Source organism: Xyrauchen texanus, chromosome 31 (genome assembly GCF_025860055.1).
Source record: "Xyrauchen texanus isolate HMW12.3.18 chromosome 31, RBS_HiC_50CHRs, whole genome shotgun sequence".
Lineage (NCBI taxonomy): Eukaryota > Metazoa > Chordata > Actinopteri > Cypriniformes > Catostomidae > Xyrauchen > Xyrauchen texanus.
The window spans coordinates 1,616,746-1,642,149 of NC_068306.1; the positions used below are offsets into that span (position 1 = coordinate 1,616,746).

At 39.6% G+C, this 25,404-nt stretch overlaps 4 protein-coding genes across 6 annotated transcripts in view; 1 reads left to right on the plus strand and 3 right to left on the minus strand.

The window, feature by feature from the left end:
* Positions 1 to 10,731, minus strand: part of LOC127625016 (zinc finger protein 501-like) — a 617,707-nt gene extending 606,976 nt beyond the window's left edge. Inside the window, exon 1 of the mRNA XM_052100065.1 lies at positions 10,697 to 10,731. The gene's annotated coding sequence lies outside the window, so the exon portion shown is untranslated. The remainder of the gene's footprint in view (positions 1 to 10,696) is intronic.
* Positions 1 to 25,404, plus strand: part of LOC127625017 (zinc finger protein 239-like) — a 165,071-nt gene that overhangs the window by 103,733 nt on the left and 35,934 nt on the right. The window lies entirely within an intron of this gene.
* LOC127625020 (gastrula zinc finger protein XlCGF8.2DB-like) lies at positions 12,071 to 18,584 on the minus strand. The gene is made up of 3 exons (XM_052100069.1): positions 18,506 to 18,584; positions 17,903 to 18,164; positions 12,071 to 15,983 (listed from the first exon to the last, which is right to left on the minus strand). The coding sequence occupies exons 2-3, from the start codon at positions 18,162 to 18,164 to the stop codon at positions 15,145 to 15,147; spliced, it is 1,101 nt and encodes a 366-aa protein (XP_051956029.1). The 5' UTR covers positions 18,506 to 18,584; the 3' UTR covers positions 12,071 to 15,144.
* The window catches only part of LOC127624976 (gastrula zinc finger protein XlCGF26.1-like), a 29,190-nt gene continuing 26,086 nt past the window's right edge, over positions 22,301 to 25,404 (minus strand). For 2 of the 3 annotated variants that reach the window (XM_052099972.1, XM_052099973.1), the window contains one exon: positions 22,301 to 24,241. In XM_052099972.1, the coding sequence (XP_051955932.1) occupies positions 22,896 to 24,241 (1,346 nt within the window). In that variant the 3' untranslated portion in view covers positions 22,301 to 22,895. The remainder of the gene's footprint in view (positions 24,242 to 25,404) is intronic. The other variant, XM_052099974.1, reaches the window with a different exon arrangement.

Consider the following 25,404-nt stretch of genomic DNA (forward strand, 5'->3'; position numbering starts at 1 on the left):
TTTTTTCATTCAAATTCTTAATTTTTCATCTTAGTTGTGCAGCACAGACAGTTATTTATTAATTTGCCCCCCCACAGTGCCACAATTATTGACTATGTTGTAAATCATGGTCTCTCTTTGAGAGAGGCTGGTCTAAGGGTGCAACCAAATCTGCATCGTTCAACAGTTGCATCAATTGTACAAATTTTCCGGCAAAACAACTGGTGACATGAGCATCCTTTGATGATAGCTGAAATACATATTACAGTACAAAATGTACTGACATTTTAAAACCTATTACAATACAGTAAGTGTAGTGTTTTAGGATCCAAAGGTTGCCTTCGAGAGGAGGGAGAGGAAGAATCTTTTCAGATGTGCAGGGAATTGCCATTGTTGACATGGTAATTGCCAACAATGCAATAAAACTGCGGGGAATTTCACTTGTGGAAATGTGAATATGGCACAACAACAATTGCCAGAGACCTAGAGAAACATAAAATAAGGATGAAGCAATTGTACACTATACCCTTTGAGAGTGAATGTGAAGTGAAACAGTGAATGTTGTAAAATAACTCTGGTATCAGTCTGTCCAGGTAAGATGTCTGTTTATTAACAAAACAGGGTACATACACAGTTATGCATAATGTAAATTACTGTAAAACTGTCTGTAATTTAGAGGGTAATGGAAGCCAGCCGAACTCAACATACTTTTATCTTTGAGGATGAAGCTGGATTCAACCTGGCAAAAACACAGCAGAGGGGAAGAAATGTGATTGGTCAGAGACTGGGAATGTCCCATGCCAGAGGAGCTAACATCATGGGGAAACCTGAATGACTCCACTGTGGGGGTGGGGTCCACCATCATCTCCACTGTTTTGAGCGTGTTCAGCTCAAGGTTGTTAGGAGCTTGACAGAGGGGTCATTTGCAGTTCAGTCATTTGTGTACAGGGAGAAGAGCAGTGGAGAGAGAGAGAATGCATCCCTGAGGAGCACCAGGGGTAATAGTGAGGGTCCCAGATGTGAGTTTCCCCAGTCTCACTAGCTGTTGCCTATCTGTCAGAAAGCTGGTGATCCACCAACAGATTGGGGTGGGCATGGAGTGCTGGGTCAGTTCGGTTAAAAGAAGATCAGACCTGATGGTTTTGAAGGCTTAACTGAAGACCACAAATAAGATCCTTGCAAAAGTCCTTGGTGTGGCGAGGTTTTGCAGGATATAATGCAGTCCCATGTAGACAGCATCATCCATAGAACTGTTTGCTTGGTAAGCAAACTGAAGGGGGTTTAGCAGGGGTTCATTGATGTCCTTCAGGTATGCCAAACCCAGTATGTCTCTCAAATGGCTTCATGTCCACAGATGTGAGAGAATTTAAGTCGTGTGATTTGGGTTTTTTTGGGGACTGGAATGATGGTGGAGCATTTGAAGCAGCAGGGAACTTAACACTGCTCCAGTGATCTATTGAAGATCTGTGTGATGATGGGGGCCAGTTGGTAAGCGCAGACTTTCAGACAGGCATGTAAAACTCTGTCTGAACTGAAGCTTTAAAAAGTGTTTTGTTTCCGAACGACACGGCACACATGGGAGGTTCCATGATGTGTTTGTGTATTGAAGATTAGAGTGGGTGAGGGATGTGAGACAGGGCTTTTCAAACCTGCAGCAAAAAACAAGTTTATTAGTCATTTGTTGATTCTCTACAGAGTGAGGGGGTGGTGTCCTATACTTGGTGATGCTTTTCAGGCCTGTCCACACAGATGCAGGATCGTTGAATGAAAATAGTTTTTTCAGCTTTTCAGAGTAGCTTTAGTCACGCTGATTTCAACAACGACCACGTCAAGTATAAGGGCCAAAGATATTTCACGCAAGTAGGCAAACACGAGCGCTTCACCAATGCATGGACAACGCAATGGTCCCATTGTACATTATGTGTGCCCTTGCTTTGCTCTAATGGTTACAAACCTCGGACCACAAGGGAGCGAAAGAGTTTTTTCCAGATGTGGAGTCAACATATCGACAGTGGAGTGTGTGCTTTCGTATTTGCTGAAAAGATGACAGAAAAATATATTTGTAAAAAAAAAAAACTGCTGTAGCAATACTTGCGGCAAAGCAGAGAATACTGTGCACACTTGTGTTAGGTTATGAATTGCATTCTGACATATTTCACGATTAATAGAGGATTAGCTAATTATACTGCCACATGTGACCAAATGCCACCAAATTTTATATGCAGCCTCGAGTTTACACCCTGCTTGTGTATAGTAATTTTCATAACACTCGGCCATTCCCAATACAAGTTTTAAGGTACTGAAATTTGATTGGCTGGTGGCAAACATTTTCGTTAATTTGAATAACACGGTCAACATTAAAATGGCTCTTCATGGGGGCGCATGCGCGCAGTTTATGGAGTAGTCACTTTTTACAGAGCTCTTCCCCGCTGACACTATATTTTCAATGTTTTTGTAAATTAAGTACCAGCAAGTCACTTTACAGGCGATTATGTTCTTTTGAGAGTTACCAGTCGTCAGTTGTTTTAAGTATCTCATGAAATTTAAGTGCGTTGAGCGCGATTTTCGTTATTCACTGACTCACTCTGTGTCTGCAAAATGGCGTCGAAGAAATCTTCAAAAACCATTGCAGCTATTAAGGAGGACACCAATCCAAGTGATTCTATCGCTCAGGGAAATGTGAACGCGATACTTGCTGCAATCGGTGCCCAAGGAGATGATTAAAAAAACTGATAGAGGACAAGATGACAGCTCTAAGTGTTCGCTTGAATATATCTCTGTGGACTAAACTGAGTGCCTTGGAAGGACGCTCTCGCAGGCTGAACCTCAAATTTGTGGGAATAAGCAAGGGAGAGGAGCGGGGGTGCGCCTCGGTGTTCATTTCGGACTTGATTACTGAGCTCTTCGGCCGAGACAACTTTCATAAACCTGTGAAAATTGACCAAGCTCATCGGGCCCTGTTACCCAAGCCGTCTGAAGGCCAGAGACCTCGCACTATTATCGCACGGATCCACAACGATCGGGACAAAGATTTAATCCTCCGTCTGAGCCGTGAAAAGTTTCCTCTGGAATATAAAGGAAAGTGGATTCACATCTTCCCTGACTATACACCGGAGGTGACCACTCGGCGACGTGCCTTCAGTTCAGTCACGAAAGCTCTACGGGAGGCTGGATTGAAATGCTCCCTGCGTTTTCCAGCAAAACCGACACTGCATTATAACGGTCGGGAGCGCTCTTTTGAATCTCCGGAGGAGGCTAAGAAGTTTGTGGATAACTTGTCGAATGATTCGGCGTAACTTCTATGTTTGACTTTACTCATCTTGACCTTTGTGTGGACTCGACTAACAGAAGTGGACTATTTTTTGGAATATTTTGCTATTTTCATCGTGGTACTTAACGTTAATTCAGATGAATGGTTGTTTGTGCGGTGGAGAGCAGGGTTTTTTTGGTGTGTGTGTTACTCCTTGTTTTTCGTTATTTCTGCTCTTTTTGGGCTAAGGTAAGCTATGTTTGACTTTGCACTCTTGTTGTCTCCGAGAGGATGGGGAATACTTGCTGCTTCAGTTCTTGGAGCAGCTGTGGGGAGTTTGTAAGTTCTTTTTTTTTTTTTTTTTTTTGCACCAGACAATGTTACTCTTGCTACGATTATTACTATTTTTGTGTTTATTTTTTTTAATGATGTTGTTGTATGAGTGGCACTATTACTAATAACAATAGCGATGCTGAAATGAATATTACATTTGTCAGTTGGAATGTAAGAGGAATGGGACACCCGATTAAAAGGGGAAAAGTGTTTGCACATTTAAAGTCATTGTCGGCTGACATTCTTTTTCTTCAGGAAACCCATATTAGACCCAGCTGAACAGGCGGCTTAGGGCAAGTTGGATCTCACAAGTTTATCAAGCCACTTTTTCCTCTAAAGCAAGAGGGGTGGCTATACTTTTAGGAAATCTATTCCTTTCCGAATGCACTCTGTGGTGTCTGACCCTGCGGGAAGATATATTATTGTATCCGGATCCATTAATAATTTCCCAATTACATGTGTTAATGTTTATGGCCCAAATATAGATGACCCTGCTTTTTTCAGGAAATTATTTGGGCTTATTCCAGATACTAACTCGACTAATTTGATAATTGCTGGAGACTTTAACTGCTATTTGGATCCTCATCTTGATCGTTATTCTTCACAAGTTCCTCATCCTATGCAATCTGTTGGTGTTTTAAATAATTTGATAAAATCCATGAATCTTGTGGCTATATGGAGACTACTTAACCCGACGGCTCATGATTATTCTTTCTTTTCCCATGTTCATAAATCCTATACACAAATTGATTACTTTATTATTGACTCCAAACTCATTCAGGGGGTGACCCAGTCCAAATATCACAATATTTTGATTTCTGATCATAGCCCTATTTCTATGGGTCTGAAAATTTCATTACCAAAGGCGCAGTATTGTTGGCGTTTCAATCCTCAATTATTAGTGGATAAAAAGTTTCAGTCTTTCATGTCTGAGTGTTTACAACCATTTTTGGAGACTAACGACAAGGGGGATGTTTCAGACTCTTGTTTGTGGGAAACATGTAAAGTAGTGTTAAGAGGTCATATTATTGCATATGAATCCTCGTCTAGGAGGGAGAAGCGCAAGCGCCTGGCTGAGATAGAATCCACACTTCCATCTTTAGAAAAAACATTTCGTTCATCTAAAGCTCAGAGTGACCTTAATGCTATTCTTAAGTTGAAATATGAATATAACTCTATTTTGAGTGATCATGTCTCTAACTTGTTAATTAAACTTAAACAGAAACAGTTTGAATTGGGAGATAAGGCAGATAAGCTTCTTGCCAGGCAACTAAGAGGTGTGCAGGCTAGTAGGGCCATTCATCAAATAAAATCTCGGAATGGTACTTTAGTAACACATCCTAAAGAAATTAATAATCGTTTTGTTGAATTTTATAAGCAGCTTTACTCTTCCAACTGTTCTGAGCTGAACACTACAGGGTGCCATTAGAGGAACCGTTTACTCTCTGTGAAATTTTGGAGGCAATTAATTCCTTTTCCAATGGGAAAGCCAAGGGCCCTGATGGGTTTGGTGTGGAATTCTATAAGGCTAATGCAAATGCTATTGCTCCTTTGTTACTTAGAACGATAAATCATTCGATTGAGAAGGAAATATTTCCCGACTCTTTTTATGAGGCACATATTTGCCTTTTGAAGAAAAAAGACAGAGATGTTACGGAGCCTTCTAGTTACAGGCCCATAAGTCTTCTCAATTGCGATCAAAAAATTATTGCCAAGATCCTGGCCACTCGTCTGAATAAGCATGTGGCCTCGTTAATTCACCCAGACCAAACTGGCTTCATCCCAGGAAGATTTTAATTTTTTAATTCACGTCGCCTGCTAAATATTGTATACACTAATCGGAGTAAGATATCTAAGGCAGCTGTTCTTTCTTTAGATGCTGCAAAGGCCTTCGATCGAATAGAATGGAGTTATATGTTTTCTGTGTTGGATCAGTTTGGTTTTGGTGAGAATTACAAACGAATCATAAAAATGCTTTATTTTTCCCCTAAATCTGCAATACTTACTAATTCGGATAGGTCTGCTTTCTTTCCTCTTCAGCGTGGTACACGTCAGGGCTGTTGTTTAAGCCCATTGCTATTTGATCTAGCTTTAGAACCCCTGGCCATCCATCTTCGTAATCATTCTGAGATCAGGGGTATATCATGTGGTCATTCTGAGGTTAAACTGTCCTTATATGCAGACGACTTTATATTTGAGTGATCCCTCTTCTGCTTTGCCTTTTTTAATGGAATCACTTGAGGTGTTTGGCTCTTTTTCTGGTTATTCTGTTAATTGGGAGAAGAGTATATTCATGCCCTTGGGTGAGGGGTAGATGCTCAGTTTCAGAGGTCATTACCTTTTAGAATAACAGAGGATCATTTCACTTACTTGGGGTTAACTATTCCTAAAAAATGTAAACAAATTTTCAGTCTAAATTTTACAGAAGCCATGAATAAGTTAAAATTATATATTGATAAATGGAGGGTGCTACCGTTATCTTTAATTGGTCGGGTCAATGCTATTAAAATGGTTTCTCTGCCTCGCTTTGTCTATCTTTTTCAGAACCTGCCTATATATTTGTCACATTCTTTTTTTAAACAATTAGATTCCGTCATTTTGCCATTTATTTGGGGTTATAAAGCGCATAGAATTTCGAAGGCCCATTTGCAGAAGCCGAAAGAGTTGGGTGGTCTAGCGCTACCTGTTTTCCGTCATTATTGTTGGGCTGCTAATGCCAGGGCTATGATGTTCTGGCGGATTAGTGATCAAGCTGGCGAGAACTTGATGGACACCCAACCCAAGTGGCTGTACATGGAGGCTCGGTCAGTTGTTGGTAGCTCTCTTGCCGCTATTCTTTTTTCGAACCCTGTATCTTTAAAGAAGTTACAATGTAAAAATTATGTTGTGCTCAATTCCATTAGAATTTTAAATCAATTAAAGACTGTTTTGAATATTACACGTCCTTCAGTGTTCCAGTCCATTTGTGATAATCATAATTTTTTGCCTGGACAGTCAGATAGGGTATTTTCACAGTGGAGAAGCAAAGGACTGACCATGATTAAGGACTTCTATATAGATGGAAAATTTGCCACTTTCGAGCACTTGTATAAAACATTTGATCTTTCCCAATCACACATTTTCCGATATCTACAGGTGCACCATTTCATTAAACATTCTTTTAATGAGTTTCAGGGGTTGCCTCAGGATCATAATATGTATTGTCTTTTGGGTCAACCCCCTAATGCCAAACAGTTGGTGACACGGTTTGTTTCCTTGTTTGTATCTCAATTTCCAGTCTCTTCAGAGCACATCAAAGTAGCATGGGAAAATGACGCGGAATTAATATCTCAAATGAGATTTGGGAAGAAGGACTGAAGCGAATTCATAATTGTTCTATTAATGCAAGATTACAACTTATTCAGTTTAAAGTGTTGCATAGATTACACTATACCAAATTTAAACTTAATAAAATTTACCCTTCAGTTTCCCGTTATGCGATAGATGCAAGAGCTCTGACGGGACGCATGCTCATACTTTTTGGTTTTGCCCTGAGATTTCTGAGTTTTGGAATAATATTTTTTTGTGGTACTCAAATGTTTTTGGAGAAGAAATCAGTCCAGATTTTGAGTTGGCTTTGTTTGGGTGTTCTGACCCTATATTAGCTTTGACACATTCTCAACAACTATCTCTTATGTTTGGTATGGTGGTGGCCAAAAGGGTAATCTTGATGGACTGGAAGTCCATTGTACCACCCAGCTTTCATAAATGGCTGGCTGAAATGGTTGCTGCCCTCAAGCTCGAAAGGATTCGTTTTTCTAAAGCTGATGCTTCTAAAAAATTTGATAAAGTCTGGGGCCCCTTCCTTAAGTATCTTTCTAAGAGTTGAACTATGTTTGGGCATATATGTAATATGGATGACTTATCTCTTTTATTTCTTCACTCCATTGTCAATTTTTTGTTGTTGTTTTTTTTTTTGTTTGTTTAAGCTTGATTGAGTGATTTAAAGTGTAATCTCTTTCTCTCTGTCTGGTGTGGGGTGGGCGGGGGGTGTTTTTTATTTTATGTATAACTTTCTTTCTGTAAACATTTTGTGAGATTTGGATATGTTTTGTGTTGTACAAAAAACTGTTACAAATAAAATTATTAAAAAAAAAAAAAAAAAAAATGGCTCTTCATGACTTGGCTCTGCAGGTAATCTCAGAGTCTTAAAACCATGAGATTCATTCGCCAGAAGAGTAGTGTCGAATCACAACTGACAGAGTTCCTTCGCAAAATAGTTGCAGTTTTATCCTTCAACATTTAGATGAAGACATTCTGTATAATGGATAATGTTCTGAAAACTATCCGTGGAAAAGTTGAAGCAAATTAATGGTTGACGTCATTAAATGCAACTGTGGGATTTTATGACTCAAAAGCAATGGTGACGCCGCGATCCACGACAACTCAGCAAACACTGCAGTCAAATATAGTAAATTTCCATAAAGTGCATGCTCATGAGACAAAACACACAGTTAAAGGATCTCTGTGCTAAACTACACAACTCTATAACTGGTGAGTCAAATCGGAATATTTACTTGCCAGTGCCTAATTTATTTTGTGACATAGTGCGAAATTTGGCTGCTAATGCAACTGATTTACTCACAGTGTAGAGGTCTGCAGCCAAATCAGTTTTCTGAAATAACCCAAATACCTTCCCTAAATGTCCTTTGTTATTCTTTTTGATGATGCTATTTCTTGGGAGAAATCCCATCTTTGGGTTTATTTGAATCTCTGAAGCTGATTCTTGCTCACTTTGACTACTTGGGCAATTCCTTTTTACCTGTCTACATACACTGCTTGCTTGTAGTGGAATGGTTTCACTCCAGTATGAATTCTCTCATGTGTTTTCAGGTTTTGTGAACAAGTGAAACTCTTCACAGTGTGAGCACTTGTAAAGTTTCTCTCCAGTATGAATTATTTGGTGCTGTATTCAAATCACAAATGAGCCATCACATTATTTAGTATTTTCTGGAACAAAACAGGTATGCAAATCTCTTTTCCCCAAAAGAACAGTTTTAAGGCTCCTCTTTTGTGTGCATTTTCATATGTCGTTTTAGATCTGAATCGGCAAAAAATGTTTTAACACACTGATCACATTTAAATCGCCTTTCATTAGAGTGACGTTGGAGATGATCTTTGAGATGAGCTGCAGATACAAAACCTTTTCCACACTTATGGCATGTGAACGACCACTCTCCTGTGTGAATCCTTATGTGGTTATCAAGGTTTTTTTTATCCATGAAACTTTTTCCACAATGATGGCACATGTAAGGCTTCTCTCCAGTATGAATCCTTTTGTGCTTATTAAGGTTTCCTTTATCTGTGAAACCTTTTCCACACTGATGGCATGTGAAAGGCCGTTCTCCAGTGTGAATTCTCGTGTGTACATCAAGATTACCTTTACTTGTGAAACTCCTTCCACACCGATTACACGTGAAATGCTTCTCTCTAGTGTGAACCCTTGAGTGCAAATTAAGATGTTTTTTATCTATGAAACCTTTCCCACACTGAGAGCATGTGAAAGTATTTTTGGCCACTCTTTGAGGCTTCCTTGGTGAGAAATTCTTCTTAGTCTTCAAGCCACTTAAAGATTTTTCTCCAATTGTGAAATCATGATGTTTCTCCTTTACTTCATTCAGCTCTTGACTTTCCTCTTGCATTTCCATCAGCCCTACAATGAACACAGTAAATTGACAAAAAATTACTCAAAAAGGGACAAATGTTTGTGATTTGGTGGTGTGACGGCAACATCAAGAGCTCTTTGCAACTTAAACTTTTAGAATGCAGCACAGCGAATGAAACAGACCGCAGATGTCTCGAGATGCATTTAAAAATGTTTAAAAACCTGACGAATGTCCCGAGGTGTGGGGGAATTGACTTTGGCCTCAGGGTGTGCATTATTTTTCAGTAATTTAATGGACTGGATTCAATTATTCCTCACTTAAATCACAGTTTTTCTCTAGAAGATTATAATACATTAGTACTTTCGAAGCTACTACAATGATCCAGCTAAGTGAGTACAGTGATTGTGTTTATATTCATACCTCAACAAAATAGGCATTTTTACCAAATCTTTAAGTATATATATTTCACAGTTTAGGCACATATCCATATTACTAATAGCGCTCTCAGAGCACACACAGAAGCCTGTCAGTCAAACAGGATGTGAGCACCAAAATAAAAAAATATTAAGATTCTTGTTATCTGAAGTTTCTCCCTCTTTTAACCCGTTAAAGAGATTATCAAATGATGATTGACACAAGGAAACGCCCCCGAATTATACAATCAATACTGTATTTCATGATATTAATCATATAGACTGAATGTTACCCTCAGTCACCATTCACTTTTTACACTTTTTTTCTAAATAAAGTAACTTGTGACTGAAACTTACATTCTACCTGACATCTCAAAAACATACCTGAAGGAATAAAATCATCATCTTCATCAGTCTGTTGTTCCTCTGATGTGTTTTCTTCTTTTATCTCCTGCTTCACTTCAATCTTCACTGGTGTCTGCAGCATCTGCTGTTCATCATCATCATCATCTTCATCAGTCAGTTGTTCTTTTGTTGTGTTTTCTTCTTTAGTCTCCTGCTTCACTTCAATCTTCACTGGTGTCTGCAGCATCTGCTGTTCTCCAGCATGAATCACATCCACCTGCTCTCTCATGATGAACATCTGAACACAAAAACATCATTATAATGGACTGGCATTCATCAAACTCTAAAACATTATTTATATACGATTATACACAAGAGCAGAAGAAAAAAAAAATAATTGTTTCTGAGATGGTATAAATATAAGTGTGTTTTGGCTTCACTTTCCTGACGGCATAAAAATTAAAATATATACCAAATATTTGTGTGTGTTAAATACGAGAATCTTAATTTAAAGTGCTTGAGTTTAGCCACAGACAGACAGAAAGTGTAAATAATCTACTGGTTCTCAACTGTTTTGTTGTTTTTCTCACCTCTTGCATGTGACCAGTAACAAAACAAACTACATCAGACGATAATGAGCTTCTTTTAAAGTCATTAAAACACCAAAGAGATAAAAACAACATGCACAGAAAAATCTAAATCTGTCAATGTAAAACACACAAAACACGTACCGATTTTAGCGCTCAAACGGTGTTGTGGATCTCAGGTCTTCTTCTTCTTGTTGTGTTTTCTGCAACTTCTGGTGAATTTCCGCCTCCTGCTGGACTGGAGTGTTGATGCGTCCAAATAGTTGAAAAGCGGACTGAGAGATGAGTTGAACATCCCGAAGGAAACTAACTCTTAAAGGGGCAGGAGTAACATTTCCAATACCTTTACTTTTACAGCAAAATAGACTTAAAGCAGTTATTTAATAATAAAACGAAGATGATGATTATGCAAAAATAAGTCAACAAGTGATTCAGTACACAACTGGGGGCTTTACTGCCAAAAGTTTTCACGTATACAAGGAATGTTTTTTTGGTGATGGAAGAAATAAGCACACACAGAACATTACAGTGACACACCGAATATAAAACAAGGTAAGAGAATAAATAGACATACAAATAATCGGACATATAACAGATGTATGTGCAAGGTAGGAGTATGTACACAGTTATTGAATCAAATATGTGAATTTACATATGCACATGAGATATTTATTTACACTATAACACTATGGGAGAGTCCTGAAGGCCAGGGATGTGCCATTGATATAAGCAAGGTAAGCAGTGCTTAACAGAAGGGTGAAAAGACATATGACACCATGAAATATTAAAATAGAATTGTTACTATAAACAACTGTTTTGTTCAAATTCATCATTCATCTCGGTTGAGCAGCACAGACAGTTATTTATTCATTCGCTTTGATGTCACCATCAGGTATAACAGGCCCTTTATGAAATGCTTTCTCTGATTCAACACATTGTTTACCCGCCTTTCATTCAACACTGTACGTTCATTCACGCTTAAAAACAAATGGCCAAGGGAAGTACGCTTACCAAAATGAGCTTCAGTCATGCTAAATAAGCATTTTTTTGTCAACACCTTCACATTCACTTAACTAATGCATTATTAAGCACTAAATGGATATCTGCAGTGTAAGCATCGACAACCTATGCCGGTTTAGCAAAGTTAATTAAAAAGAAAAAGAGGCTATCGAAACTTCAGCAAGTGGGCGACTTTTACAACAAAGTGACTGAGATGTTTTAGTGGAGGGGGGGGGTATGCGTTTGGTAGTTCAGAGAACAGACAGTCTCTATATGATATCCAGGTGATACAGTCTATATGTGTTGAAGTTAATATAAACTATGTGATGTCTCAGCTAGCAGACATTCGGATTAGCCAGTTTGTCTGCTTCCTGACTTGGGTCCCAGTTAGTCAGATATCACTATTAAAACTATGAGCCAAATTACTAGAGAGGAGAGCGGCACCTTCCCTGGAGGGATGGAGTCAGTCTCTCTTTAGCAGGTCAGGTCTACCCCAAAAACTCTTACAATGGTCTATGAATCCTATGCTATTCTGACATCATTTTTGCAAGTTCAAACACCTCTTTAACATTATCTTTAAATAACAATTTAAAAAAAAATCTACGTTTAGCATTAGCCAGCACTAAATTTGATCTGATGTCAGATGCTCGAGCCCCCAAAATGCATTTAACTATGGTGACTAAAGTCTCTATTTCCACGTTCCTTACAATAGAGTCACCAATAACACGGGCTCTTTCGACATGATCCTCAGTGGGTGCATCACTGAGTGAGGAGAAATTATTTGAAACCCTAACAGGAACGGGAGAGTGGTGTCGCTTTGCTGCGTATGCCGCCGAGACCTGCTGCAGGGGTCTCTTCAGTCAACACCAAAGTGTGCGTGTTGCTCGCTGTACTACCCGCATCCGAAACAGTATCTACCGGCAAGACTCTCATCAAACGCTGCGCCACCATGACAGTGGTTGTTTGAAAAATTTAAAACTGATATAGCGCCCCTTGCGGCAATGCTTAGAATACAGTGCATTAGGTTATGAATTGTGCTGACACATTTCACAATGCAACAACGTGTGAAATCGAGCTTGCGTAGCAAGGTGCATCTGCATTCATGCATAAATATCCAAGGTGCATGAGCTGTATACGATTCTCAGAGCACTGCTTTAAGGCCCAAAACATACTATACGCAAGTACGTGAATGCAGACGTATCTTGCTATGCAAGCTATTGTAAAATATGTCAGATCGTAATTAATTAACACAGGTTTGCGCTGTATTAGCATTGCCACAAGGGGTGCTAGAGCAGATAAATTGTTTTTTTCAAGCAACAACCGCCAATGCACACTTCCGCCAATGCTACGATGCTGTCATTTTTGTCATGTTTCACAGAACTGCATATGGGGAGCATTTTCACTTCCAATTATCTTCATTGAACCAATTGTTTACTGCAACATATTTTATAAGAGCTAGATGTTGTGTACGAGTCAGATAGACCTGCATCAATGGAAATGAATCGATAAAACTGCTAAAATTGTTAATTTTTTCAGAATTGTTGATTTATTGCTAAAATTTTACAAAATCACAAGTTCTTTCTGATTTGGAAACTAGAAGAAATCAAATTAGAACAGAAAGTAAACATCAACATTACTTCAGATTATTTCATAAAATTAAGTGATGTTACAATCACTCCATAACGATAACAACTCTCATACAAGCATCACAACCAGCTCTTGTTCGTTTAGCAACCCTAATATGTTGGAACCTGATAATATTAAATAGAATTCCACAAATAACTTTTATATGCAACTATATCAAAAGTACTATTTAAAAAATTAGGTTTGTGGGTTAGGTCTTTTGCACAGGATTGTTAATTTAACCCATTTGTTAAATTAGTTTTTTGAAGTTACAAATATTTCATAATGCATGATATTTACATATTTATTACTCTTACTACATTCCTACAAATGATTGTTTGTGCATAATTTGTATGATTTACAAGTATATAACATTGTAAATTCAATGTCAATACAAGTGTTAAAATGGTACTGTCTCTTGTTGTAAATGACTATTGTAGCTGGAAACGGCTGATTTTTAATGGAATATCTACATAGGCGTACAGAGGCCCAATATCAGCAACCATCAGTCCTATGTTCCAATGGCACGTTGTATTTTCTAATCCAAGTTTATCATTCTAAAAGGTTAATTGATCATTAGAAAACCATTTTGCAATTATGTTAGCACAGTTGAAAAATGTTGTGCTGATTAAAGAAGCAATAAATCTGGCCTTCTTTAGACTAGTTGAGTATCTGGAGCATCAGCAATTGTGGGTTTGATTACAGGCTCAAAATGGCCAGAAACAAAGAATTTTCTTCTGAAACTCGTCAGTCTATCTTGTTCTGAGAAATGAAGGCTTTTCCATGTGAGAAATTGCTGTGTACAAAGCTGTGTACTACTCCCTTCACAGAACAGCGCAAACAAGCACTAACCAGAATAGAAAGAGGAGTGGGAGCTCCCGGTGCACAACTGAGCAGGAGGACAAATGCATTAGAGTGTCTAGTTTGAGAAACTGACGCCTCACAGGTCCTCAGTTGGGAGCTTCATTAAATAGTACCCGCAAAACACCAGTCTCAATGTCAACAGTGAAGAGGCGACTCCGGTTTGCTGGCCTTCTAGGCAGAGTTGCAAAGAATAAGCCATATCTCAGACTGGCCAATAAAAAGATTAAGATGGGCAAAAGAACACAGACACTGGACAGAAAAAGATTGGAAAAAGTGTTATAGACAGACAAATCTAAGTTTGAGGTGTTCGGATCACAAAGGAGAACGTTTGTGAGATGCAGACCAAATGAAAAGATGCTGGAGAAATGCTTGACACCATCTGTCAAGCATGGTGGAGGCAATGTGATGGTCTAGGGGTGCTTTAGTGGTGGTAAAGTGGGAGATTGGTACAGGGTAAAAGGGATCTTGAAGGAAGGATATCACTCCATTTTGCAACACCATGCGGCACTTGATTGAGCCAATTTCCTCCTACAACAGGACAATGACCCAAAACACAGCTCCAAACTAAGCAAGAACTATTTAGGAAAGAAGCAGTCCACTGTTTTTCTGTCTATAATGGAAAGACCAGTTTAGTCACCAGATCTCAACCCTATTGAGGTGTTCTAGGAGCAGCTTGACCGTATGGTATGTAAGAAGTGCCCATCAAGCCAATCCAACTTGTGGGAGGTGCTTCAGGAAGCATGGGGTGGAATCTCTTCAGATTACCTAAAAAAATTGACAACTAGAAAGCCAAAGGTCTGCAAGGCTGTAATTGCTGCATTGAAAGTCTTTGGGATGTGCTGGAGAAGACTTTACGGAGTGGTTCAACTCTCCCATCATCAATACAAGATCTCGATCCAAAAATTAATACAACTCGGACGGAAATAAATGTTGTGACATTGTATAAAGTTGTTGAAACAATGCCACAATGAATTCACACTATTTTATTTGTTTTGGCCAGGCAGTGTACATTCAAAGCACATATGAGCCCTCACATCGCTTTGTATTTTCTGGTGCTCTTTCAACCAAAACAAGTGTACAATATTCTTTCCAGAAAAAGAACAGTTTTAAGGCTCCTCTTTTGTGTGCATTTTCAGATGACGTTTTAGGTCTGAATCGGCAAAAAAAGTTTTACCACACTGATCACATTTAAATCGCCTTTCGTTAGAGTGACGTTGGAGATGATCTTTGAGATTAGCTGCAGATGCAAAACCTTTTCCACACTTATGGCATGTGAAAGACCACTCTCCTGTGTGGATTCTTGTGTGGTTATCAAGGTTTTTTTTATCCATGAAACTTTCTCCACACTGATGGCATGTAAAAGGCCTCTCTCCAGTGTGCATTCTTGTGTGTATATTAAGATAATCTTTACGTGTGAAACTCTTTCCACACAGATGGCATGAGTAACGCTTCTCACCAGTATGAACTCTTGTGTGCTTTTTAAGATTTCCTTTATCTGTGAAACCTTTTCCACAATGATGGCATGTGAAAGGCCGTTCTCCAGTGTGAATTCTCTTGTGTATATCAAGATTTTCTTTACGTGTGAAACTCCTTCCACACTGATTACACGTGAAAGGCTTTTCTCCAGTGTGAACCCTTGAGTGCACATTTAGATGTTTTTTATCTCTGAAACTTTTTCCACAATGTTGGCATGTGAAAGGTTTCTCTCCAGTATGAACTTTCATGTGTATATTAAGCCGGCTTTTAAATGTGAAACATTTTCCACACTGAGAGCAGGTGAAAGTATTTTTGGCCACTCTTTGAGGCTTCGTTGGTAAGAAATTCTTCTTAGTCTTCGAGCCGCTTAATGATTTTTCTCCAATTGTGAAATCATGATGTTTCTGACACTGAAGTTTCTCCTCCTCTTCATTCAGCTCTTGACTTTCCTCTTGCATTTCCATCAGCCCTACAATGAACACGGTAAATTGACAAAACATTACTCAAAACGGACAAATGTTTGAGATGTGCACAAGGCACAAATATATATATATTTTTAAAAGATTTAAAATCAAATGACATTGAACTTGTCAAATTATTGAAAGTACACACACCAGAGCAAAAGGGGAATACACAATAAAACATTTTATTGTTTCAAAAACAGGATTGAAGAAATCGAACATACACAGCATCAAAATCTGAGTGCCCAATATGTCACACATATAAAACTCTGAACCCTAAACCAAAATTCTTGAATCTTAACACACCACCAAAAAACATAGTTTGTGTCTCCATCTTCTGATTGGCATCGCCAGCAGGTACGTTTTTTAGAATCCTAACCCACACTCCTTCCTCCAATACCAAGTCTAAATCTTTCTCCCATAATCTGTTGAGAGAAGTTGAAGCTCTGTCCTAGAGACTCTGAATTAGCAGGGAGTAAAACACTGATGCCTCGTGACCTTTTCCAAAAGCAGTAATCGTCACTCCCAAAGTATCTGCTGCTGCAATGGAAAATAAAGGCAATAACTTACTGTTCAATACAAAACCATGGAAGGGCTCTCTCAGGTGGAAGCGACCAATGAGCCAAATGTCTGAGACCGAATGCAGAATAACAAACAAAACATCTAGGGTAGGACTAGCCCGCCTTTGTCAATTGGCCTATGTAACTTACTGAAGTGTTATCTGGAACGTTTACCATTCCAAATGAAGGACTTCGCTATGCTATCAAATTGCTTAAAATAAGAGAGGGGGACTTCTACAGGGAGAGATTGTAGCAGGTAGTTGAATTTTGTAATACAGTTAATTTTAATAACATTAACCTTCCCAGTCATAGATAAATGAAGCCCATCTACCCACATAGCTCGAAAACCCAATAAAGGGACAAAATGAACTTAAATCACCCAAATTTGCTGGGAATAAAATACCCAAATACTTAACGCCCTACTCGGGCCACTGGAAGGCGCCCGTCAGAAAAGCCGATACCAGGCAGTACGCTGTCAGAGTCAAAGCTTTGGATTTTGACCAATTGACGGTTTATCCTGAGAACTTAGAAAAGGAATGAATAATTCTGTGGAGGCAAGGCATAGATCTAGTGGGGTCGAGACAAATAATAAAATATCATCTGTGTAAAGCAAAAGCTTATACACCATACCTCCCTCCACCACCCCTACAAAATCATCCTCCTTTCTTAATGCGGCTGCTAATGGAATGGTTCCAGGGCAAGACAGAACAATAAGTGGGAAAGAGTGCATCCCTGCCGGGTCCCTCTATCTAGAGTAAAATAATCCATTCATTTGAACCGCCGCTATTGGGTATCTATAAATCAATTTAATCCACCCAATAAAAGTTAGAGGTGGGGGAAAAAATAGTTTCAGTGATGCATAGCATACTCCAAGGATTCTGAATCGATTCTCAAAATGGTATGAGTAAATGGTAGAAAAAGGCTCTCTCTGTTTTATATATCTAGCCAAAAGCTTCCCTGCTTTGTCCCCTGACTCAAAGTATGACTGTTTTGCCCTGAATTGCCAAAAATCCACCGTGACAAAATAGTGTTATATCTGTATTTCAGTCAGGTCAATTCCCTGAGGGCATTAAATGACATTCGGTGCTTCAGCTCAATGGGATCAGCATCAGCCAATACTAAGACTTCCGATATCAGTACTGGAGCATCCCTAACTCTGATTTATACAATCAATACTGCATTTCATGATAATAATCATATAGACTGAATGTTACCATCAGTCACCGTTCACTTTAATTGTTTAGAAAAAAAAAGTGTATAAAGTAAATGGTGACTGAAACTAACATTCTACATAACCTCTCCTTTTGTATTATATATTCTGACAAAACAGCTGATTGTCAAGAAAATGACAATAGAGAAAAACATACCTGAAGGAACAAAATCATCATTATCATCTTCATCACTCTGTTGTTCTTGTGTTGTGATTTCTTCTTTTATCTCCTGCTTCACTTCAATCTTCACTGGTGTCTGCAGCATCTGCTGTTCATCATCATCATCTTCATCAGTCTGTTGTTCCTCTGTTGTGATTTCTTCTTTTATCTCCTGCTTCACTTCAATCTTCACTGCTGTCTGCAGCATCTGCTGTTCTCCAGCATGAATCACATCCACCTGCTCTCTCATGATGAACATCTGAACACAAAAACATCATCATTATAATGGACTGACATTCATCAAACTCTAAAACATTATTATACACAAGAACAAATCTGTTCAATAAAATCATTGTTTATGAGATGGTATAAATGTGTGTTTGGTCATATTATTAAGTTTAGCCACAGACAGACGTGGCTAAACTTAATAAACAAAGTGTAAATAATTGTTTTTCTCACCTCTTGCATGTGACCAGTAACAAAACAAACTACATCAGACGATAATGAGCTTCTTTAAAAGTCATTAAAACACCAAAGAGATAAAAACAACATGCACAGAAAAATCTAAATCTGTCAATGTAAAACACACAAAACACGTACCGATTTTAGCGCTCAAACGGTGTTGTGGATCTCAGGTCTTCTTCTTCTTCTTGTGTTTTCTGCAACTTCTGGTGAATTTCCGCCTCCTGCTGGACTGGAGTGTTGATGCGTCGATATAGTTGAAAAGCGGACTGAGAGAGGAGTTGAACATCCCGAAGGAAACTAACTCTTAAAGGGGCAGGAGTAACATTTCCAATACCTTTATTTTTACAGCAAAATAGACTTATAGCAGTTATTTAATCATAAAACAAAGATAATGATGCAAAAACAAGTCAACAAGTGATTCAATATACAACTAAAATATGGATTTCTTTAGGGTGCCCAATTCCCAGTGCTCTTTAATTCCTCATGGTGGCACAATAACACGCATCAATCCGGGTGATGAACGTCAGTTGCCTCAGATTCTGAGTCAACCAGCCACCGGTGCCGGAACCAGTTTTGAAGTTGGAAGGCCGCAAACTGAGTTGGTTGTGATGTCATCCCAACAACATTCAGCAGTCAGTATGTCCAATTTATAAGATTTGTGGACCACCTTGAATTTAAAGGGCTGTAGAGCCAGATAAAACCAGATGATCTGGGCGTTTGGTATCCTTCATGCGGTGGAGCCATTGGAGTGGGGCGTGGTCAGAGCAGAGGGTTAAGGCTCTCCCCAGCAGGTAGTACCGGAGAGTGAGGACCACCCACTTGATGGCCAGACATTCCTTCTCCATGGTGCTGTACTTTGTCTCCCTCAATGAGAGCTTTCGTCTGATATACAACACAGGGCGCACCTCCCCCGCCACCACCTGTGAGAGTATGGCCCTAATAGGAGTACCTTCTCTCCCAGTGCAAATTCTTACAGCAGAGTTCCTGTAATACAGCCGGCTCTGTCGTTCTTGAGCTTGAAGCAAATTCTCCTGTGTTAGTTGCCCCAAGGTGTGGAGTTTTGCTCTAAGATCAAGAACGTACTGAATTTCATTCTTGCTATCTGACGTCAAGGACACCGCTCGGGCACCGCCCATACAGCAGCTTGAATGGGGAAAACCCTGTGGAGGCTTGCGGTACCGCTCGTATTGCGAATAACAGGGTGTCGAGCCATTAGTCCCAAAATCTAGCATCCTCGTGCACAAACTTTAATAAAAGATTTAATAAAAAGGGTTTTATTAAATCTTTCCACCAGGTCATCTGTCTGTGGATGGTAAACACTGGTGTGAATCGCATTAATGCCTATAATTCATAACGCTTGCGTAGTGTCCGTGACATAAAAGTTGTGCCCTGATCGGTGAGGATTTCTTTAAGAATCCATACCCGGGAGATTATTTTGAAGAGTGCCTTCGCAACACTACTTGCTGAGATGCTGCGGAGGGGCACTGCAGAGTGAGAGGGGTACACACAGGGGGAGGGGGAAGAGAAAGAAGAAGAGGGCTCTTCCGCCCTCGGGTACGCCACCATTTGGTCCTCTGCGAGCTGGACAGCTTCCTCCGGCGACACAGGGCAGTGGCACTGGACCCACTCTGCCATTCCCTCTGGCAGACGAAGGATTAGCTGCTCCAGTACCGCCTGCTTAATGACTCCCACTAGGTCGCAGTTCCCCACCAGCAGCCATTTCCGGCACGCAACTCAGAGAAGGCAAACAGGCGGTCGGACATCCCCAGCTTCAGGGACAGGAAGAACTGCCGGTACTACTCCGGACTCCGACCCACCCGCTGCAGGATGGCCTTTTTCAGGTTGTCATAGGCCAGGAGGTTAACCACCAGAAGTTGTTGGGCAGCAAGCTGGGCTTTCCTGGACAAGAGCGGAAGGAACCTGGCCACCCACTGGTCATGCGGCCAGCTCCAGACTGACTGACTGGCATGCGAGAGAGTGCGCAAAACTAAACCTTTTATTATATGTTGGGGCGAATGTAGCTCAGGTGGTAGAACAGGTAGGCCACTAATCACAGGGTTGGCAGTTCGATTCCCAGCTCAAATGACTCCACATGCCAAAGTGTCCTTGGGCAAGACACTGAACCCCAAGTTGCTCCCAATGATGGGCTAGAGCCTTTCATGGTAGCTCTGCCACCATTGGTGTGTGAGTGTGAATGGGTGAATTGGACACAGTGTAAAGCACTTTTGTAACCTCTAAAGTTAAAAAAGGTGCCATATATGTGCAGACCATTTACCATTTATTTACCATGTTATTATGAGACAAAAATATTTTAGATGAGAAGTGTAAAAATGTTTTCAGTTCATTATGAGACCGTAGCAGGGCAAATTAGATTGTGGAGGGCCCCTGGAGTCTAGTCAATTAATGGGAAACATTGGAGTGATGTCCTCTTATTGTTGTAGAGGTTTGAGCGCTGAGTCAAAGCTTGATCTTGGGTTTTTAAGAATCGATAGAGATTGTTTAAATGAAAATAGTGATATATTGGAAAAACAATATTTTTACCCACCCCTTGTATTGGATCTAAAATACGCTGTTGCTTTTGATGTTTCAATAAAGTTTTTTAGCTCTCCGTGACCTATGAGAGCAAAGGATTGAAGCTGCACGTATGGAAAACTGAGACACTGCTATCTGAGGTGCTGTGACAGATGATTATGATGCGATGGAATACTTAAGATTGATGAGGTTATTTTCTATTTTCAAAGTTTGCTAAAATATGCAGACCTGGCAGATTTTAGTGCCCGTCTGTAGCTAAAAACACTATCCTTCCATACACTGTGAAATACCTCTAATTTCACATTCTTCCTCTTGCGCTCCATTTTCCAAGCTGCACTCTTGAGAGGATGAAGTGATCATTGTACCATAGTGCAAGGCCTCTTTCTTTCATTTGAAAGGGGTGGGGGGTGACCTTATCAAGAGTGCTAGAGAGGCCCATTTATATTTTCTGTGATTACATCAAGTTCTTTTAAACTTTTTGGCTTACTGAGTATTTGAGACCATTCTGGACGATTATTTTGTTTATCTCAATTCGTTTTTTATCAAATTTTTTCTAAATGACTTGAGGGTATTGTGTTGGTTGTTCAGGGGAAAAGAACAGTCTATATGTGATATCTAAGTGATACAGTCTCTATGTTGTTGTTTATGTGAACTAAGTGACATCTCAAGGGAACTTGCAGACTGATGGTTAAGCCATTCTGTCTGCTTCCTGACCTGGGCCCCAGATAGACAAATACTACCACTATTAAGACTATGAGCCATATTACTAAATAGGAGAGCAGCACCTTCCCTGGAGGGATGGAGTCAGTCTCTTTTTATCAGGTCAGGTCTACCCCTAAAACACTTCCAATCTGCTGTAGAGGATCTACATCCAGAACCATCAAAGTGTTCGGATGCTTGTCTCTAACTCATTAACCTTCTCTTGTCAGCCTGACTAACTCCTAATATTTTTAACATGTAAATCTCTTACTGCTGACAGAAAAAAATATCATAAACATGTGACATGTGGTGTAACTAGCGATAACATGTGCTGATGCCATGACTTACTGCAATTGTTTGTTGTTGTGGTGCTTGTTCTTTCTTGAGCAGCGAGGGTTTGTGATCGATGTGAATACCTCACATAATAGTTTGCTGTGCTGTGGTGATTCCTGATCAGCAGAGGTTTGAGACTGATGCAATAATCCGTATAGGATAAAAACTAATGCATGCAGTTGAATCACGAGATGTAGACAAGTAGACAAGAAAAAAAGAATGCTTTCACAAGCCAAGAACTTAAGACATAAAATCAAGTCTTTATTTCGTCTTCGGTCAAACAGTTATAATACCGGAATATTCAATAAATACGAGCCTACGCCATCAAAATTACAATTTATGAAAGCAAGCCTACATGCTGATGCTTGCGACTCCTGACTGCTTAATGTAAACAAAGTACACAATGCTAGTGTTGCAAGTACAAGATTCAATTTATTGTCATTCAGCATTTACACAAGTGTACAAGAGATACAAATATTTCATTAAATGGCCAAGACAGCAACAGAAGAACACTTACAAAGGGGAAAAACAGCCAGCGTGTCATTAGCCAACAACCAGATACAAGTCGCATTTTAATTCCAAGTGAAAACAGGGCCTTTGTTACGAGCAATTGTGAGAATCTCTGATGCTGTTAACCACATTAGTGAAATAATGCTGAGAGACTGGATCAGACAGTTGTGCTCACTTCCCTTTCTCCTCTCACTCTGCTACCGATCATGCCTACTTTGGCTGGCTTTTCTTTTTTAAATGTGGGGAGAACTCAACTGTGCTGGCACAGGGGTGTCGTGACCCTTTAAGAGAGCGTGCTCATAAAACATGACGTCATCCATTGGTCAACTTCGCATTACACTTACATTTAAGATATCCTTAGTAAAACTTGCTCTTGGCAGTTTTGTGAATATGTTTTAAGCTAAATTTGACCTGGAGACGAACTTTGGGCAACAACTTTTCATACGAGTAACTACATGATCTGCTCTGTGGAAACATGACGAGCAGTGGGATGGTTTCTCTCATGTGTTTTCAGGTTGTATGACCGAGTGAAACTCTTTCCACATTGTGAGCACTTGTAAGGTTTTAGTCCAGTATGGGTTCTCTCGTGCGTTTTCAAGCTTTGTGGCACAGTGAAACTCTTTCCACAGTGTGAGCACTTGTAAGGTTTTTGTCCAGTATGAATTCTCTTGTGTGATTTCAAGCTATCTGACCGAGTGAAACGTTTTCCACAGTATGAGCACTTGTAAGGTTTTTGTCCAGTATGAATTCTCTCATGTGTTTTCAAGCTTTTAGACCTAGTGAAACTACTTTCACAGTACGAGCACTTGTAAGGTTTCTCTCCAGTATGAACTCTCTCATGCAGTTTCAAGCTTTGTGACCCAGTGAAACTCTTTTCACAGTGTGAGCACTTGTATGGTTTTTCTCCAGTATGGATCCTCTCGTGTGTTTTCAAGCTTTGCGACCCAGTGAAACTCTTTTCACAGTGTGAGCACTTGTATGGTTTTTCTCCAGTATGAATTCGTTGGTGCTTTTCCAAGTTGGAAACTGCTCTAAAGGTTTTTCCACATTCAAAGCACTTATGAGGCCTCACGCCAGCATGTATCTTCTGGTGCGCGTTCAAAAAGCACAGGCGTGCAAAACTCTTTCCACAAATAGAACATTTGTGTGGCTTCTCATTTGTGTACCGTTTAAGATGTTGGTTTAGGCCTGAACTCAAAACAAATGTTTTACCACAATGATCACATTCAAATGGCCGTTCTCCAGAGTGACGGCGGAGATGATCCTTGAGAATTGGTGCAGATGCGAAACTCTTTCCACACTGATGGCACATGTAAGGCTTCTCTCCAGTATGAATTCTCATGTGTTCAATAAAATGTCCTTTTTGAGTGAAACCCTTTCCACACTGATGACATATGAAAGGCATTTCTCCAGTGTGAACAATTTCATGTACTCGAAGATAATATTTACTTGTGAAACTCTTTCCACACTGATGGCAGGTGAAAGGCGTTTCTCCACTATGAACAATTTCATGTACTCGAAGATAATATCTACTTGTGAAACTCTTTCCACACTGATGGCACGTGAAAGGTTTTTCTCCTGTGTGAACACTTGTCTGCTTATTAAGATTGTGTTTATACGTGAAACATTTTTCAAACTGAGAGCAGGTTAAAGAATCTTTGGTTGCTCTTCTTTGAGGATCTTTTGGTGAGCAACTTGAAGATTCTTCTCCAGTTGTGAAATCATGATGTTTCTGACAATGAAGTTTCTCCTCCACTTCATTCAGCTCTTGACTTTCCTCTTTCACTTCCATCAGCCCTACAATGAACATGGAAAATTGACAAAAAACAATTCAATAGGGACAAATGTGAAAAGAATAAAATTAACCATAATATAATGTCAGAACAAAACATCCTGCACTAATTTGTTAAGAACAGGTCAAAAACATCTGTAATCTCCTGTGGTGTACCTCTGGGATCTGTTCTGGGTCTCACTCTATTCATGATTAACAAGCTCCCACTTGGCGAAACCTCCACAAAAATGGCATTAATTTCCACTGTTATGTGGATGATATCCAGTTATATCTAAAATCCACTACGAGTACCCCCTCAGCTCAAGCAAAGCTAAAATTGCTGCATTGAGGAGATTCAAGTCTGGATGTTGAAAATGTTTCACTGGCTGAACAGCTCAAAAACTGAGGCCTTGTTAAATGGCAACCCCAACAAATTACTGCTGCAGGCCCTCTGTCCCCTGAAATTGTTGGCCAAATAATTTCTCTTTCAACTGTATTAACTAACTTGCGTGTTAAACTTGATAAAATGCATCCGAAAAGTATTCACAAAGCTTTACTTTTTCCACATTTTATGTTACAGACTTATTCCAAAATTGATTAAATTCATTATTTTCCTCAAACTTCTACAAATAATACTGACAATGTGAAAGAAGTTTGTTTGAAATCTTTGCAAATTTATTATAAATAAAAAATGCAAAAACAAAAACAAAACAAAAAAAAAAAAAAAATCACATGTACATAAGTATTCACAGCCTTTGCGCAATATTTTGTTGAAGCACCTTTGGCACCAATTGCCGCCTCAAGTCTTGTGTATGATGTTACAAGCTTGGCACACCTATTTTTGGGCAGTTTCTCCCATTCTTCTTTGCAGGACCTCTCAAACTCCATCAGGTTGGATGGGGAGCATCAGTGCAAAGCCATTTTCAGATCTCTCCAGAGATGTTCAATTGGGTTCAAGTCTGGACTCTGGCTGGGCCACTCAAGGACATTCACAGAGTTGTCCCATAGCCACTCCTTTGTTATCTTGGCTGTGTGCTTAGGGTCGTTGTCCTGTTGGAAGATGAACCTTTGTCCCAGTCTGAGGTCCAGAGCGCTCTGGAGCAGGTTTTAATCAAGGATGTCTCTGTACATTGCTGCATTCATCTCTCCCTCGATCCTGACTAGTCTCCCATTTCCTGCTGCTGAAAAA

Excerpts from the sequence above, each read along its gene's own strand:
- LOC127625020 (XM_052100069.1), bottom strand. The coding sequence starts at position 18,164 with ATGTTCATCATGAGAGAGCAGGTGGATGTGATTCATGCTGGAGAACAG. Across the intron at positions 15,984-17,902 it reads TGATGATTTTGTTCCTTCAG|GGCTGATGGAAATGCAAGAG; the intron begins GTATGTTTTTCT and ends TGTTCATTGTAG.